General features: G+C 32.9%; 2 protein-coding genes across 2 annotated transcripts in view; one reads left to right on the top strand and one right to left on the bottom strand.

Moving 5' to 3' along the window:
* The window catches only part of LOC126879887 (FAST kinase domain-containing protein 4), a 31,590-nt gene extending 27,105 nt beyond the window's left edge, over positions 1–4,485 (top strand). The window contains exon 8 of the mRNA XM_050643229.1: positions 4,152–4,485. Coding sequence (XP_050499186.1) covers positions 4,152–4,353 — 202 coding nt within the window. The 3' untranslated portion in view covers positions 4,354–4,485. The remainder of the gene's footprint in view (positions 1–4,151) is intronic.
* A 6,458-nt stretch (positions 4,486–10,943) lies between these two features.
* On the bottom strand, positions 10,944–17,053 carry LOC126880656 (anaphase-promoting complex subunit 4). Its single transcript, XM_050644708.1, has 5 exons — positions 16,864–17,053; positions 15,564–15,856; positions 14,746–15,468; positions 13,892–14,135; positions 10,944–12,707 (listed from the first exon to the last, which is right to left on the bottom strand). The coding sequence occupies exons 1-5, from the start codon at positions 16,973–16,975 to the stop codon at positions 11,842–11,844; spliced, it is 2,238 nt and encodes a 745-aa protein (XP_050500665.1). The 5' UTR covers positions 16,976–17,053; the 3' UTR covers positions 10,944–11,841.
* Between the last annotated feature and the right edge of the window lie 124 nt (positions 17,054–17,177).

The raw sequence follows: 17,177 nt of genomic DNA, 5'->3' as shown, positions 1-17,177 counted from the left end.
AAATATGTATTCAGGTGGCGGAGGAAGTTCTTGATGTAAAGAAAAATATAAATTTTTGACATGCTTGTAATATTTTTCCATTCTTTTTTCCATATTTTATTTATTTTAACTTTGACGTCATTTATTGCATCTGTCGATAAGATGTGAGTTAGTGTCTCACCTTTTTTTATTGCATCTTTGGCCAACTCATCCATTTTCTCATTACCCAGTATACCGGCATGCCCTTTTGCCCATATAAATACTACTTCCACTTAGCAACACTAGGTTATTAGCCTATTCTATGTAATTCCCTATAAATTTTTGCACTAAGTTCGAAATCGTAACAATAATCTTAGTGTTGCTAAGCTACAATGTAACTTACTAACTGTCCACTCTGATAAATAATTTGCGAATTATCATTTTTTTTTCGACAATTTTAAGCGTTTAACAAAGAATTTATTGTTGGATGCTTAACATTTTCTTGTCGAAAAAGAATGGCAATTCGCAAATTATTTATCAGAGTTGACAGTTACTAAGCTACATTGTAGCTTAGCAACACTAGGTTATTGTTACGATTTCGAACTTAGTGCAAAAATTTATAGGGAATTACATAAAAATAGGCTACAAAATTAAGCAGGTTTTGAAAAACTTGAATTTGATTTCGTTTAATGGGGTTTTAGAACAAGCAAAACTTTTTATCTAGAATGACATTTTTCGCTAAAATTGAAAATAAAAAAGTTTTTCCTCTTGGGCACCCCATCCGTGGACACACTGTATATCTCTATCTCTCCTTCTCCGTATTTTCGTTATTTATCATCAAGGCCTTTCCTTCCCGATGGAATGTTTACCGCTATTATTTAGATGTATTTGATTGGCTCATTGCGGTAAATCACACCGTATTCTTCTTATGTATTTTCAAAGTTTGTTGTATGACTTGTCGTTGCAATTTTGGTTCCACTCCTTTCGATCTATACATAGGTCCCCCCAGTTTCTCACTTTCAGTATTGTGATATCTCTCATGACCTGGTCCTCGCATTGCTCTCTAGGTCTTTCTGTTTCTGGATTCCATCTGGTAGCCTTAATCAGTAGGTCGTTTTTACTTATCTCTATGTGTCCCAGCCATCTCAGTCTCTGTGCTTTAATAAGTCTAACTATATATTCTCCCTTCATTGTGTCTCTTGTTTTCTGGTTCGTTCTTCTTAGTTTCGTTTTCTTCATCTTTATTTGTGAGGCACATTGTTTCAGCTGCGTATGTAACTATTGGTCTGATTGTAACTTGGTATATTTTCAGTTTTGTATTTCTGGATATTGGTTTTCCGATTTAAAATTTTTGTATTTCTGGTATCTCCAGTATTTCTTGTTGGCTGTTTCGTTACTTCTTCAATTCTCTTAATTTTACCATTCACAATAATTACTCAACCCTTTCAGCACCAGTGGACGTACGACGTACGTCCACTTACTATACTTCAGGACGTACGACGTACGTCAAATTTATTTTATTACGTTTGAACTGTTTTTATTTGGATTTTTTGCTTACACTGAAAAAAACGTTTCAAAATAAATAAATAAATAAATACTGTGGAACCTCGATAAGTCGGATTAATCGGGACCGCGGCCGATCCGGGTTATTGAAAATCCGGGTTAGCCGGAGAATATGGTAAAAATTAATAAAATACAGATAAACTTAATTATAATTGCCAAAAAAATGAAATACTTATGTCCAGTACATCTAAATTACGTACAGTTGTATACATTATTGTTTATTTCTTGGTAAAAAAACTCAGTCAAAGTGAAAACATTTTTATTTTATCTGATGAAAATCAATCCAGGTTAGCCGGACTTCCGGGTTATCGGAGGCCGACTTATCGGGGTTCCACTGTAAATAAATATTGAAAATTAGTATCTGTCTTCAATTATTTAGTTCAGTCACAGTTTAGTATATCGTGGGTCGACCCCTTTTCAAACAAACAATTTTGTCCAAAGATTAGACAGGTAGAAAAGACCGTTATATTTAGTAATAGTTAACCAGAATTAGTATTTAAGTACATTTTGGGAAAACCTATTTTATGATTGATAAATGCTGTGTCATTAGATTTCAGGTATATTTACCCAAAATTTGAATAAAAGTAAATAAACTTTCCAACAGGTAAACACTGAATTTATAGTTCCAGATAAGAATGTATATTTTGCAGGTACACAGTTTCTTGAGGATTAAATTAATAATCCGGAGGAAAGTTTATGTTAATTTATGAAAATTTTTATAAAATCAGGGTTTCCAGAGTTACGGAGGGTGAAAAGTGGAGGTTTTCGATACTTTTTATATATTTTGGGCAATTTATAATATTACTAATGAAAGGAATTTTCTTTAACACGATTTTGTTTTGTAAATAAAATTTGCTATTTCAGTGGCCGATGGTGATAAGCCCTTGAAGAAACGTCAACCTCACCACCTAAAATCATCATCAATTGCCAAAAAAATATAAAAAGTATCGAAAACCTCCACTTTTCACCCTCCGTAACTCTGGAACCGTTGATTTTATAACAATTATGCATAGGATCTTTTTTGTTTTAAAATTTATGTAGAACATTTTTGTATAGAACATTGTTTACGCTAAAGCGTAGTTTTAGAAATATTGACGAAAACGTAAAAAACTACTAATTTACCGACTTCTCCCCCATCTTCCCCCCCCCCCCCTAAACCGGACGCTCAAAATGGTGTAACTTTTTACTGAACAATATGTGGACCATATAGAACAATTTGGTATTGGAGGAAAAATTTTACTTTGGATGTCTGGGTTTGGCCTCTTTTTGGACCAATAATTATACCATACTACCTCCGTAACTTTGGAACTGTTCATTTTAGAAGGATTATGCATAGAGCCTTTTTTATTTCAAATTTAATGTGGAACATTTTTGTATAGAAGGTTGTTCATGATAAACCGCATAGTTATAGAAATATTGACGAAAAACGTAAAAAACTACGAATTTACCGATTTCTCCCTCCTCTCCCCCCCCCCCCCCAAACCCGACGCTCAAAATGGTGTGACTTTTTCCTGAAAATTATATGGACCATATAGAACAATTTGGTGTTGGAGGATAACTTTCACTTTGGATGTCTGGGTTATGCCATCTTTTGAATCAATTGTATCATACTATTATAAAACAATACGCCACTGAATCTCTAATCCAAATAAGTAAAAAGTGTGGGAAATCCTGGAGAATCCTGTACAGGTGCCATCTATCCGTGAGAAAAGTTTGGCACAAATTAGTACATTTGGTTGTGTCTCTTTATACTTTTCACTCAACGGTATCATGCATTTTAATAGAAAATATCTTTTTTTGTACACGTTAATACATTTTTCAGTGTAGGTTCGTTCCTATGACGTACAACGTAGGGCCGTTGGTATATAAGCATGGAAACTTAGGCCGTTTGTCCAAACTTAAAATCGCTGGGATTATTGACCTCAAAAAAATTAGTAGCTGGGGGTGAAAGGGTTTTATTTAAATTATTGTTAAACTCTTAAAAGTGAAATTTTCTATTTTGATTTCTTTCGTCTTCTATCTTCTCTTGTAGATCAGATTGCTTTTGCCCTAACCTTCAAAAACAGTGTGCTTTTGAAGGTTATGACTACCGAAATGTCAAATGGAAAATGAGTCACCATCTCGTGGTTAGGCCCGGGACTTATTGGCCGACGTGTCCAGATTTAGCCATACGCCCAACACTCCCTCTAAGGGGGAAAATTCACTCATCTCAGATACCTAGGGTATCAAAAGGATTGAGCTCTGGTGGAACTCTTTCGGTGTTATCGAGCCCTAGGTGACTTGATACGCCGGAGTATCTCCCAAAAATTTTTGCACTCATCTGGCTGGACGTCGAGAGTAACACAGCTTTCTGCACGGTCTTGTAAATATGTTCATTTAGACCCAGCTTTTTGATGTTTTCCATGAGGTTAATCGGAATGACTCCAGTAGTAGAAAGAACAATAGGTATAGACAATATTGTCTGGGCACTTTCCATTCTACATTGTCTTCTTATTTGTATTTCGAGATCTCTATAATTGGCGATCTTTTCATTGTGCTTAACACGCAGACCGACGTATTATTGTTACTACATATTATTATATGTCATATTTCTCGAAAATCAAAATTAATCATTTTTTTTTTAATTTCAGGGTAGCTATATTGGCGTTTGACTACCACGACATGTGCAGGGGGAAAGTAGAACCAACTGGAGTAAACAACTTTGCCATAAGAGTTCTAGAAGCACAAGGTTATAAGATATTGACCATACCTTTCACGGAATTTCGAGCAAGAGATAAATTAGTGAATCGAGTACAATACATAGAGTCCAAGCTTAAAGAAACTGTAAAATAGTCATTGTTTTTGTATAAATAAGTAAACTGTAAATTAATTTCATTAATTGATTATTTATACTGTTCAGTTGTAACTCGAATTTTGAGTTATTAAAACTACAAACAGAAGAAAAGTAAAGTACATTTTTTTCCACCAATTTTTTCATTTTTTTCCTCAGGGAAGCATTGTTTGGTATTAATGTTTTGACAGAAAGGTGTTAGGATGTGAATCCTGTATGTATGCTTTATAGACTTCGAAGACGCATTCGATAAAGTCCAACACCGAAAAACTCAAGAGATACAATTATGAACATTGACAAATAGTCCAGGGCCCATCTGTTTTGAGATGGACGTTGAGAGGTGACTCGAATTTTTTTGCAGAAATTGCTTGAAAATAACTCAAATAATAATATTTGAGTTATCCTCCCTCTCAAAAAGGTCCGGAACATTGTTTAAATAATCAAAATGTCAAAAAATGAAGGAAAAATTCGATTTTTTTCTTCGTTGTTTGATTATAACTTTAAAAGTATTCATTTCCCAGAAAAGATGTACTGACATAAAAGTTGTGTAATTAAATTTCCTACAATATAGAATTAGTTAAAAGTTCAAAAAATAGTCACCCTTGTTGCAAAATAGCAATATTTGCGAAAAAAACCATATAAAAACAAGTATTCGCATTTTACGTTTTTCAACCATTTATGCTACACTAATGACCTTCATATTTTACCCAAAAAAACTTTATGATACAGTAAAACAATACTGTAAATTTCATTAAGATCGGTTCAATAGATTTTGCAAAATAAATTTTGCAATCCAGCTTTCGCAAAAAACAATTCATTTTTTCAAAATGTTACAAGACTGAAAATAAAGCAGATAGCAAGTTGAAATTTTTTTTGCTTATAGAAGTATACTGTACCTTTCATTTGCAAAATTAAAATCGATTAACTACTACGGCGTCAGGAATTTTTTTAAATAAACATTCATTATTGGTGCTACGCGCAGGACAGCGGTGTTCGATTCACATGAAGTTGATTTCCACCAAAATTTCTTCCAATCTTCATCTAATATATTATTTTCTTACTCTATATTTTGTTGTATTTTAATATTTTAATTCCACAAAAATCAAACTAATTTTATTATTGTTTGTGAAATATTGTTTAAACAATTGTATATGTTTAAAAATAATAAACATTTATTCTCAAGTTAAAATATATGAACAAAGAAAGTTTTTGCTAAAAAAAGTGTTATTTCAAAGGATAGAGTATGTGTTTTTATTTTGCAATAAACAAATTTATTTATTTATATCGAAATGTAATAAAAATTAAAATGTATTAATAATTATCAAAGGTCATTGGAATGCCCAATCAGAGCAAACTATCCGGTGTCCTGCGCGCAACACCAATAATTAATGTTTATTTAAAAAAATTCCTGACGCCGTGGTGGTTTATCGATTTTAGTTTTGCAAATCGAAAATGAAAGGTACAGTACACTTCTATAAGCAAAAAAAAATTTTAACTTGCTATCTGCTTTATTTTCAGTCCTGTACCAGTTTGAAAAAATGAATTTTTTTTGCGAAAGCTGGATTGCAAAATCTTTTGAACCGATCTTAATGAAATTTACAGTATTGTTTAACTGTATCATAAAGTTTTTCTGGGTGAAATTTGAAGGTCCTAAGTTTAGCATAAATGGTTGAAAAACGTAAAATGCGAATACTTGTTTTTGTATAGTTTTTTCCCAATTATTGCTATTTTGCAACAAGGGTGACTATTTTTTAAATTTTCAACCAACTCTATATTATAGGAAATTTAATTACACAACTTTTATGTCAATACAACTTTTCTCGGAAATGAATACTCTTAAAGTTATAATCAAAAGACGAAGAAAAAAATCGAATTTTTCCTTCATTTTTTGACATTTTGATTATTTAAACAATGTTCCGGACCTTTTTGAGAGGGAGGATAACTCAAATATTATTAATTGAGTTATTTTCAAGCAATTTCTGCAAAAAAATTTGAGTCACCTCTCAACGTCCACATGTACTAGTATTTTTACAGATGTGCCCTGGTCTAAAAAAGGATATAAGAATCATATCAAATCTTTATTGGAATGATACAATAAAAGTTGTAGTTGATAGAATCTATTTTCCACAAATCTTTGAACGATCGTAGTGAGGGTGTAACTATTAATGGAAAGGTTTTTAACAATATGCGGATGACAGTTATTATGACAGGTAACCAAGGCGATTTAAAAACACTGGTAGAGAATAAACTGCTCATGTAAAACCTATGGATAGAAACAATATTTATACTCTTTACAAGAAAGTTAACGTCACGCGTAAACTTGTCATGAGCAATGAACAAATAGAGAGAGGGACAGATATGAATATCGTTGTAGCTGGTTCCTTTATATGAAATAAAAGTCCGAATAGAAGTAACAAAAGCATCATTTATAAAGATCAAACAATTTCTTTGTTATATCAGCCAGAAGAATGCTGAGATCCTATGTTTTTTGAACTCCTCTTTAGTTATCCTCTTACGGATTAGAAGCTCGGAAACTAAGATGGATAAGCTTGCAGCCTTTGAAAGGTGGTGTTACCACCGCATGTTAAAAATATCATGGACTGACAGAGTAACGAGTGTAGAACTTTTTCAAAGAATGAAAAAAAAAAGCGATAAATAATCAACACCCTGAAAACAAGAAAGCCTGAATACTTTGGACACGTCATTAGAGGACATAAGTACGTAATACTGTAAAACTCTCTCTCTCTCTCTCTCTCTCTAGTTCATTTCCTCCTTGTGGAATATTGAGAGCCTGTCGCACCCTCAGTAATATAAGGGCTCAACTCAAAATTATTACCTGTGATTCTAAATGATAAGGGCACAAAATGAAATTCTCTACCGGTTAGCATTGACAGAGGGAGAAAAAAGAGCATGAATGATTCGGTAAATATATTTGTGCCTCTCTCTCACTCTCCCTGGCTACTTCTGGTTTTTACTGCTACAACGGAGCAATCAGTAACATGTCTTTCTATGACGAAAATCCTGGTGAGTTTGGTTTTTTAACATTTTGTATTATATAGAACAGTTTTTAGCTGAGCTGTTATATTATGCAAAATATAATAAATAAATGGGTTTAACTCATAATAGATCGCTATTTTGCATAAACAGTGACAGCGCATTAATAATATAAGGGATCAAACTTAAACAGTTCGTTTTTTTGTACTAAACTTACGTGCATAGAAATCGGCCCACCTAAAAATTTGGTCATTTTTGAAGTCTCGTATTTCCTAAACCTGTTGGCCGATTTAAGTGATTTCTTTAATATGTTATAGCCTTGTTCTTTAACAATATCGCTGTAATAATATTATTGCTAAACAGGTGTTATTTTATACCGGGTGTAACAATGATAGTGTGTTTTTTCCTCAAAGTTCGGAACACCCTGTGGAATATTCTAGTGCATATAAAATATTAAAATTAAAACTCTACTGTAGCCTTAGGCTTTTTTAACATTTTGCTTTTTGATTCATTCGCTTATGTTGGATAATAAAAAAGTTAGGTATTTTAACAACTAGTAACGTTCTTCATCAATACAGGGTGTTACAAAATAAGTGCGACAAACCTTAAGGGGAAGTTCTGCATGAAAAATAATATCCGTTTCATTTATAAACACATGTCCGCAAATGCTTCGTTTTCGAGATACGGGATGTTGAATTTCTTTTACAAACTGACGATTTATTTACTGCTCTAAAACCGGTTGAGATATGCAAATGAAATTTGGTGGGTTTTAAGAGGTAGTTATTGCGCATATTTGACATACAATTAAGAATTTTATATTCACCATTGGATGATCATTACCTATACCTCGGGAATAAGATAATAAGTAATAATATTTAAAGTATTTTATAATTCACTTCGTCTGTTTGTCACTATGTCTGAGAAATCTTGTAGCCCGGATAAACAAAAGGGTATAGCTCAGTGGTAGAGCGTTGGACTGGAGATCAAGAGGACCTCGGTTCGAATCCTGGTGTTTTCTAATCTTTTTTAATTTTTGGTATTGTTTTAATAAAAATTTTTGGAAAGTAGTAAGTACAAATAAACTATCCGAAAGTATATTTATTTCATTGAAATCATATTTAGAAGTATAACTTCTTACGTGCATACAAAGCACACACACATTCTTTTTTTTTTGTGTTTTCTTCGTTATTCTCTTAATTTTTAGTCTGCTTTTATATAAAAAAAAAACAGTTGTTTTTAGAACTCTTTGGGGACATATTAGTATAATATAATATTTATGCACTACCGTCAAATGCGACATGATCAACCAAAAACGAAGATGTATTTGGTGATTTTTCTAGTAACATTATTGGGTGTGAATCTGAGTGGTGAGTTAATCCTCCTGGTTTAAAAACAGAATATAGTTCTCTACATTCTGTTATATTTCTTGCTCTATTTTTAATCCAATTTGTTCGTGTTCTCTCATTGTAATTCTTTTTCAGCAGTTGTCTGGTTTTCCTCTTTCTTTTCTCCTCTGGGTGGTATTCAAGCGCTTGTCTCACTATGTTGTTTTGATCTTTCCAATCCATCTAAACTTGTTATCCTTGATTGTTGTTTGAAATTCCATAAATTGTTTTGGACGTTTGAATAGTTCGAAATCATATCCCTTTTACCCATGTCGACACCCGTGTTCCTTTCTATGACCGTATCGAAAACACCGCATATCGCGGTGATGACGCTCGGGGTATTACCACTTAAAGCCAGAAATTCTTTCCCCCTGTGATAAGGAATGAGATGCCTTCAAAACTCGAATGTGTACAGACGTGTAATAGTTAGCGAACTCGTTCGTTTGTTTTTTCGATCGTTGTATCTCCAGCCAAACGGGGTAAGCTTAACCTAAATTTAATTACCTTTATTTCCATTGTTTCGTTTTTGAATTATTTAGCAACAAACCAATTTGAATTTGTGTATTATTATTGTATTGCGCTTATGGAAAAAGTCCGCTTTTTTTCAATATTAGAGCTATCAGAAGGGATAAACTTTATAAGCAGGTGTTGTAATTAATGTTTATTGCTTGTTTTTGATGTTATTACTTGTTTCGTTCAATACCTGCTAGTAAACATACAATTGTAGTAGATAATATGTAAGTTTGTTTTGTTCTTCCCCATAGTTATTAGTTATTCTGTTGGGCCAGTATATTTTCAAGATTTTTCACACCAATGAAGGGTTGAGCGCATTTTACCGATAGTCAATAAAATAATGGAAGGTGGTTGATTAGCTAGACCAGTACATAGTCCATAATCTGAAGGTAATAAATTTAATTTATTGAATGTCATCTTAAATGGGCAAATGTGAATGTAGAAGGTGATCACATCACAAGGAGAAGCCATCGTTTAGAAAAATAGGAAACTGATGCGGCATACCTGATGTTAGTACAATAACAAGAGCAGAAACAGGGTACTTACACGTTCGATAACCACCATAAACGCCTATCCGCTCCGAGCTTCGCTAGTATCGCCACCTACCTACAGGATTACTAGTATAACTTTTACCGGAAATTTTCTGGAAAGAAAAAAGTGTTGCCTATATTATGTGAGTTTCGCTGGTATGGCTGCTATCGCCATCTAACGGTTGACTAGTGTTCCTATTTCGGCCGGAATTTTAAAGAGGACAGTAGAAAAGCAAATAATAGTTAAAAATCCACGAGGAAAAATTTCCTGTAGTTGGCTGTATACCATTACAAAAACATAAAATCCTTTATAAAAGGTATATTTGTTAAAATCCCTATACAGGGCTACATCAAAGACAGAACTAGTTTTCGATCGGTTGACCGATCATCATCAGTGCAATCTTAGAATCTACATGCAAGCCACCAAAGTAAAAATAACAGGGTAAAAACCCTTTACAATTGATCCGTCATCGGAACATATGACAAAGATGTGAATTATAACATGGATGATTAAGATATCCAATGTTTTTCGCCCAAGGTACCAATGAGCTCTATCTGACAAGTTCACATCATGACTGTACGGAAGCAAGTCAGACTTGCTCTCGAATTTTGACGGTTTCAATTTTACAATCCAATCCTGAAACAAAATTTGAATGCGTGAAGATAACGACCAATCACAGCAAACGTAGAATGCCGTTAACTGTCATTCATAAGTTAATATTTAAGAAGTATTATACTCTAATAGGTCTGGATCCCGCGTATGAAAAAAAAGTTGATTACTGTTGAAAAGTTGAAACTGATCCTTTAGCTCAAATTTTTCTACCGTTTTAAAATTAAAATTGTGTTTACTTACTTTTTTCTAATTGCATCAATCCATTTTTGTCGTTGAATCACCTTATGCTTAGCGACAGGAAAGTTGTAGAATACACAGTTACTATTGTAACCAGTATTTCGACACTCTTTAATACAACAACTTTCGTATGCGTGAGATTAAAAGCTATAATATGCAACTCTTAATGCAGAACGTCAAAAAGCAAATTTCCAGTAAAGGTTTACAGACTTGTCACTACAGGCGCTCGCAAACTTTTAATTATCCCCTCTACCTACGAGCTCACAGCGTATACCCTAAATAGCGGACTACATTATGCTTGTAGACAATAAAAACACCACTTTTGGATTAATATGTACAATTTATTTAAAAAACGCTTAACAGCTAGTTATGAAATACAATAAACAATTTGACTCATATAAAACTAAAGCGAATTCACATTTTTTTACATTACATTAAAAATAAAAAGGTTTTCTTCCACAAAGTATTAATACAAAAGACAATAAGCAACAAAGGTATGAACAAACAGTAGATAAGTCTTAAAAAATTTATATGAATACAAAATAAATGATAGATTTAGATACCATCATGTAAATCTGTGTTAAAATGTAAGAAAACCATAAATCGCTCGTCAGGAAGAAAAGTGGCACAACTCAAAAAATGCATTTTTCCAGATATCTTGTTAAAATGACTCCAAAAATCCTATACTTTTACCAGGAAAAGTGTCACATAGGCTACTTCTAACTTCGTAAGATGGCTGTACGGTCATTATTCATTTGGCAGTAAAATGAATATTTTTATTCGGAAACAATGACACTTTTGAGGTTATACTCTGATGTTCGACGTGAAAGTATGGTTATTTATTACGAAAACCGTTGTATTTCGAGAAGTGTCCTGGGTATTTTTGTTAATGTTCAAATAAGTGATCAATATTTTAAAAGAAAAGTGACATAACTCAAAATGTGATCTGTTTTTTTTTTGTTAGATCAGATATCACAGCTTTTTGGTTTTTCTTCACTTATCCATATTCTTCGTTTTTGATTTAAAAATTTTACCAGTTGCCGTTTGAAACTGACAGCTAAATTAAGATCTAATAAATCAATTTTTGTCTCTCCCGAAAAAAGTTGTCTTTTAAGTTGTGACACTTTTCTTTCGGATGAGCGAAATATAGAATTGCATCGGTGATCTTATGTTCCTTTGTTTTATTGCGAAAATTTTCCAAAATAACTTCTAATATTTTTATTCAGCTACATTTTCCTGCACACTATCATCTTTCAACATGCTGCTACTGGCATCAGCCTCTTCATCGTCCTCCTCTTCAGCTTCCATTTCGAATAACTTAACTTTCCTCTTATTTTCCGATAAAACAATGCTGACTCTTCTACTACCGGAAACAGCAAAGGACGAAGCTGCCATTTCGACACTTTTGTACAATTTCGGATTGAAACTGGATCCATTGGAAGTGAATACGACTGATTTAGATATTTCTGTGTGAATTTCGATTTCAGTTAATTTTTCCATAGCTAGAGATAAAGAAAATTGTAATAGAGTACCCGATTTATTCCCGGCCTTTTCCTGTAAGAGCAAAGAAAGGATACTATTCGAGTAGAAGGCAAGATCTAATATTTCGTATATGTCAGCCGTCTCCTCTGGCAAGTGAGTGAAATAGAACTTTCCACAACGTGCCTGACACTTCTTCTCATCATTCACGTGAATTTCTAAAACGAAAATGTGACTGCTAGGTTCCAAATACGAAAAAAGCAACACCTCTTTGCTTATATTTATCGAAGTTGTTCTCAGACGAGCTTCCCCAAAATTGAAGCAGTCGAAGGTATGGATATACTTGAATTGTTCCTGTAAAGCGTCTTTTGGAGCTTCAAAAATATCATTCACACTGTTAGATAACTCTTTGAATTGTTGAATTAATGAAGTTGTTTTGTTGTGTTTTAGTATACTTCTGTGTTTTTGAACACATTTACTTTCGTTTAAAAATGTTGTCCAATCGTTGCTGTCCATATTGGGGATGAATACTAAGGGGGCATCTACTAAATATTGTCCCAAACGTTCCATGATAAATCCTTTAGTATTAGAGCCATCTTTGTTACCTAAAACATTGCTTGATTTATTATGGTTGAAATGTGTTGAATGCTATTATACAGAGTGAGTTTTATAATAGAACCTCCCAATTATGTCGGAAACAGCTTACACGATTTTTCTAGATTTTAGTGAGTAAGAGTCTTGTGATGCAGCCGATATTATGGTGGTGTATACATTGTTGTCAGATCTTCCATTTTTCTGGAAATCTAATGAACTTTCTTATTTCAAATGGAACACTCTGTATATTTTTTTCGTTTTGAAGTCCTTAAGATATACTGATTATTTTTTATGTAATGTTACCTATACCTAAATGCCATAATTTTGGAGTTATTGCTACATTTATTTAAACAACGTTTTTAAAACAAATTATAAAACTCAATTTTTTTGACCAGGTCAGATATTATTTCACGTTTTCTTTTATCATTCGCAACAGAAAAGGTATTTTGTAATTTTTCTCTAAAGTTGATCGTTTTCCAGTTATAAATAATTTAAAACTGAAAAGAAAAACGAAAAATGACGATTTTCAAGGCTCAAAAATACAATTAAAAAATATTTTTGAAATTCCAAAGTACCTAAATTCAAGTTCAAACCTTATTCTGTTAGTTCTGAAACATTGTTTTTTAGTTATTAACGCAGCCCGATCGCCTATCCTCTCATTAAGCACGTAATTAACGATTATTAAAAAATAATGTTTTATAACAAAACGTGACAAAACATACCAAAAATTATTATCGGAAACTGATAATAGAAGCTATGAACTTGAATTTAGGTACATCGTAATTTCAAAAATATAATATTTTTTAATTGTGTTTTTGAGCCTTGAAAAACATCATTTTTCGTTTTTTTTTTCAGTTTTAATTTGTTTATAACTCGAAAACGATAAAATTACAACAGACCTTTTTTGTTCCGAATGATGAAAAAAAACCTAAAATAATACCTGCCCGGTCAGAAAAATTGCTTTTATTACTTTGTTTAAAAAAATTGTTTAAATAAATGTGGCAATAACTCAGAAAATATGGCATTCAGTATAGGAAACCTTTAGAGAAAAATAAAGTTCCAGAAAAACGAAAGATCTGACAACAATGTATAGAAGAATGGTAAAGATAGAACTCTTCTCATATCGTTACAATACAGGTGAAAAGTACTAGATAAATAAATACTGCATAAGAACAAATTAAAAATTAATACATACCAATATGATCGAAATTCTGCAAAAACTCTGTAATATATGCCAAATCCTGTTGAGCAATTTTATGAACTTCGGATGGGATTGTTTCGTCCATTAAAAACAAAATGGCGCCATAGAGCCATCTGAAGAATGCTTTATAGTTTATTATAGAGTGATTAATGATTTGTTGTATCTCTCCCGCCTTTATGAGGAAGGATCCTGCTGATTGTACAGAAGCAGTTATTTGTTCTTGCTTTAAACCAATTACCTATGATATAAGGATATATTAGTATCAAAATTTGTTAAAAAACTGTTTAATTTAAGCTTTTTTACTCTCATAATACTCGAATATGAAAACAGGAATAAGCATCCTTTAATGCTACCCTACACCAGGCTCCAAAGAAGTAGAGACGGATCAAACTCTTATGGTATAACATTTTACAACAAGCTGCCTTCTGCAATTACTGAATTAGCAAATTTACAATTTAAAAAAAAACAATCAAGAATTTTCTCATCAGTCAGGCATTTTATAGCAGTGATGAATTTTCAAATTTTAACTTTCATAATCCGCATAAGCACGACAATAGTCGTAGCTGGCTATAAATGCTTGATGAAGAACCCTACATGGGCTGTCTTGAGATGCAAGTTTGCAATGTCACTATTTTTTACTTTGAGGCCGGTTATCTCGACGATGGTTCAAGATATCGAAATATCATTTTCAGATTTGGATTCCAGAGACAAAACTACATGAAAATACATCATAATATCGGCTCCAAGTATTGCAGCGCGGGCAATGTATGAATGAACAGACTTTGCGAATTTATAAACGAAAACAAATATCTCATTGAAAATAAACCGAATAAACAATAAAAAATTACCTCATATCTATGTGCCAGTCTTGACATCCCTCTTAGTTCTGCTAAATGGTAAGTTATATTCTGTCCATATCTAGTAACGTGCCTCATTAGCAATATCTGCATGTTAGCGTAGCTCATTTCAATTGTCTTACCAAATTTTTCTAAACCTTTTTTAGTAAGATCTGTAATCAGAAATTCTTCCAACTCCGGAGAACATATACCAAACATTAAAAGATCAAGAAAATCAGCAGTTACTCCACCTTCTGGTACCTTTTTGGCATATTTCGATAACTTGTTATCAATTTCTAACAGAAAGCTTTCCCAGGTTTCTGTTATATCTGTTATGGTGTTTTTCAGGTATGTAATTAGATCTATCAGCTTCACATATTTAAGAGCTACACAGAACAACTCTTGAGTGTGAGTTTTGAATATCTGGCTCTCTAACACAACCATTTTTACATTAAATTCAGGATCTTTAACAGTTACAAAAATTTTACTAAGGTCTTCACTCATTTGTACATGTTCGATTGAACATGCTGTTTCCAAAAACTCAGTCATGTTCAAAATAACACATGTGAAACATCCAAATATTCTTATATGAAGATGGCCTTTCTTTGTTCCGATTAAAAGTAAATTCAGATCTGTTTGATCTTGCATAAAGTTGGTTTCTTTAACCTCTTCGGCGTTTGAAGTGTCTGCATTAGATATTGGAACAGGATCCTTTAAGTACAATTTTGAAAGATCCTGCAACAAACAAAAATGAAAATAAAATAGGAATGTTTTCAAAAGAACAACGCAGAAGTGTCTAACATCCATGCAAAACAACAATGTGTACTTACTATGTACTCCATATAGTTTTTTGGTCGTTCTTCTTTCAATGTAAATGATTCTTTCGATTTGGCTTCTGTCTTCTCTTGTACCCAAGATAAACATGTTATTTCAGCACCTAAATCTTTGATGTTAAGAGTTTTCTTATTCTCAATACCAACTAAGACAACTTCACCAGAGTTATAGCCAATAGCCAGCACTTTTCCATCTGGCCTCCAGGCCATAGCATTTACTTCGACATTTTCCTTTGGAGGGCTCAAATTCCAAGCTTTCGTCCATGATAATCGATGCAATGCTACCTCTCCTAAAAAATGATTTACAATAATTGCAAGCCTCAGAATGAATCTATAATCTGAATAAAAATTAAAAGATATCCATCATCCTTAAAAATAAAAATATCCACAACATCTTAAGGCCAAGGTATACAATCAATGTGTACTCCCTGTTCTCACTTATGGTTCCCAAACATGGACGTTTACAAAAGCAAACACTGACGAAATCATAAAAACGCAAAGAGCAATGGAAAGAAAAATGTTGCACATAAGACTGATGGATAAGAAGAGAAACGAGTGGATAAGAGAGAAAACAAAAGTTAGGGATGTTAGACAAGAAGTTGCAAAATTGAAATGGAGATTTGCCAGATGCAATATAAAACAAAAAGAAGACCGGTGGAACAAAATTCTTATAAATTGGAGACTGTGGGAATATAAACAAAGCAGAGAAAGGCCATAAATGAAATTGGCAGATGATATCAAGAAGCAAGTAGGCTCTAAATTGATGACTGTAGAGACAGACAGAGAAGACTGGAAAAGGATTGGGGAGGCCTATGTCCAAAGATGGACCAAAGAAGGCTAATTAGATAGATATTTAACAGTGGTACCAAAATGCTGATGGACAGCCGTAGCTTTGCAGCAAGATGCTGGCTCCATAAGCCAAGAGCACAGGAGATCGAATCTTGGCACCAATTACGACATTTTCATTTATAAAATGATACAGAGTCATTCACTGTACTTCGGAGAGTACATTAAGCTGTCAGTCCACCGGGGCTATAAAAAGTGTGCATATATAGTGAGTAAATGTGCATATATAGTGCATACAGTGTGCATTAACACTACTGCATTATAGCTGCTTCCAACAGGGTTAAAGATGCAAGTGGCACTGGAACCTGTCCAAAAGGATCTCCCCAATCTATAAATCTCTATCCAATCTAACAAATATACTGTTAGTCTCGGAGCTGTACAATTGTACTTAATAGTAATCATTACTGGAATCGGATTTTTACAAACTAGTGCAACATTCATTATACTTTACCTTTCATGTTGGAAAGGGCCACAAGGTCCATGCGGTCACTCCAAACCATATTACTAATTTCAACCGGAACATTTTTGTCTTCTAACTGTTTAATTGCATGAAATGTAGACATTTTAGACAAAGGTTTATTTTTCTGTATGTTTATTGAGGTTAGGTTATAATGGGTAAAAAAAATGACATTTATCTTTATTTTTCTTCTTTTTTCATATGAATATATTAGGCATAATCAGTAGCGTACCAATAATAGAAGTGTAAATACTGCAAAATGCATTAATCATAACAAATTTGGAGTCTTTAAATTAGTTTTAGTTTTT

The sequence above is a fragment of the Diabrotica virgifera genome, chromosome 2 (genome assembly GCF_917563875.1).
Source record: "Diabrotica virgifera virgifera chromosome 2, PGI_DIABVI_V3a".
NCBI lineage: Eukaryota > Metazoa > Arthropoda > Insecta > Coleoptera > Chrysomelidae > Diabrotica > Diabrotica virgifera.
This window is presented reverse-complemented; position numbering and strand designations above follow the sequence as displayed.